General features: G+C 32.6%; 1 protein-coding gene across 1 annotated transcript in view; it reads left to right on the plus strand.

The window, feature by feature from the left end:
• Window positions 1-951, plus strand: part of LOC109535668 (juvenile hormone esterase) — a 12,406-nt gene extending 11,455 nt beyond the window's left edge. Inside the window, exons 8-10 of the mRNA XM_048664531.1 lie at window positions 199-328; window positions 459-585; window positions 637-951. Coding sequence (XP_048520488.1) covers window positions 199-328; window positions 459-585; window positions 637-823 — 444 coding nt within the window. The 3' untranslated portion in view covers window positions 824-951. The remainder of the gene's footprint in view (window positions 1-198; window positions 329-458; window positions 586-636) is intronic.
• Window positions 952-1,211: the final 260 nt, after the last annotated feature.

Raw genomic sequence — 1,211 nt, forward strand, 5'->3', positions numbered from 1 at the left:
CTTCTCTAAATTTCAAATTAAATGCAAAAACGGGGTGCCCAAAGTTCAATAAATAACCCTGTAGTTGTTTCGTGACTTCTTAGACTAAATTTACAAAATAAAGCACTTATCTACACATTTTCTATTTTTTCTAATTTTGACTAATGCAATTGGAACCTTGCAATCCTGCTCAATTTATTAATATCATAATTTTACTAGCTTTACAGTGACAGTTTGTTTGGAAGAGCAATACTAAAGCATGCTGATCTTCAATCTGCTTACACACCCGTATATCTTTATCAGTTCTCGTACTATGGAGCACGTCATGTCATGGAGCCCTTCATTGATGGTAAGTGAATTAAATATTATAATGCTTGATTTCAGAATTTATATGATCATTTGTTTGGAATGTTTTAAAATTCTGGAATTGCTATCGGGAAGGTAGTAAGGTGTGTCACTATGCTGTGTTATATGTTTAGGTGCTGAAAAGGTAGCCCATTCTTCCGATCTTCCTTACCTATTTTACTGGCCTCGATCGGCCCAAGCTGAAGATTTATTGGTACAGAATAGGCTCGTCAAACTCTGGACCAACTTTGCTAAATATTTGTAAGTTACCATATGCGACCAAATTATCAATAGTACACGTTAAGGTTTTAGAAATCCAACTCCGGAGGAATCTGCACTATTCAACAATGTAATTTGGACTCCACATACTGAGGAAAATTCAATTTATTTAAATATTAATACTACACTAGAGTTAAACACTCATTTGAAGGAAAGAACAATGGCAGGTTGGGCCGAAATATTCGAACTCTATGGCAAAAAACCTTTAATTACATATTAAAACACGTAATGTGTTTTTGTACAGTTGTAAAATACCAAAATCAATTCCGTTGCAGAATATAAATATTGTGCTTACAGTTTGTTTATGAAAATTATTTACAAATGATGCAAATAAATATATTGAGACAATTTGCGTTTTCCTTAAATAATGATTAATTTACTATACGGAAAACATTTTTATTTAGCATCAACCTAAAAGTACGATAACCTCTAGAAGTTATAAAATGAGCCAAAAATTACGTTTTTTTTGTTATATGTAAGAGTAAAAGCCCATTTATAAACTTGACGTTTGCGTTCGCCGTTGCCGTTTGCGTCCAAATTAATAGAAAAGTCCAAAAAATAAGAGTTTATTAGTATGTATTCCAATAGTCACGCAGCCAAGTCAGCTT

This window comes from Dendroctonus ponderosae, unplaced genomic scaffold, assembly GCF_020466585.1.
Source record: "Dendroctonus ponderosae isolate FM_Combo_2020 unplaced genomic scaffold, Dpon_F_20191213v2 Dpon_F_20191213_3, whole genome shotgun sequence".
In the NCBI taxonomy this organism is placed as follows: Eukaryota; Metazoa; Arthropoda; class Insecta; order Coleoptera; family Curculionidae; genus Dendroctonus; species Dendroctonus ponderosae.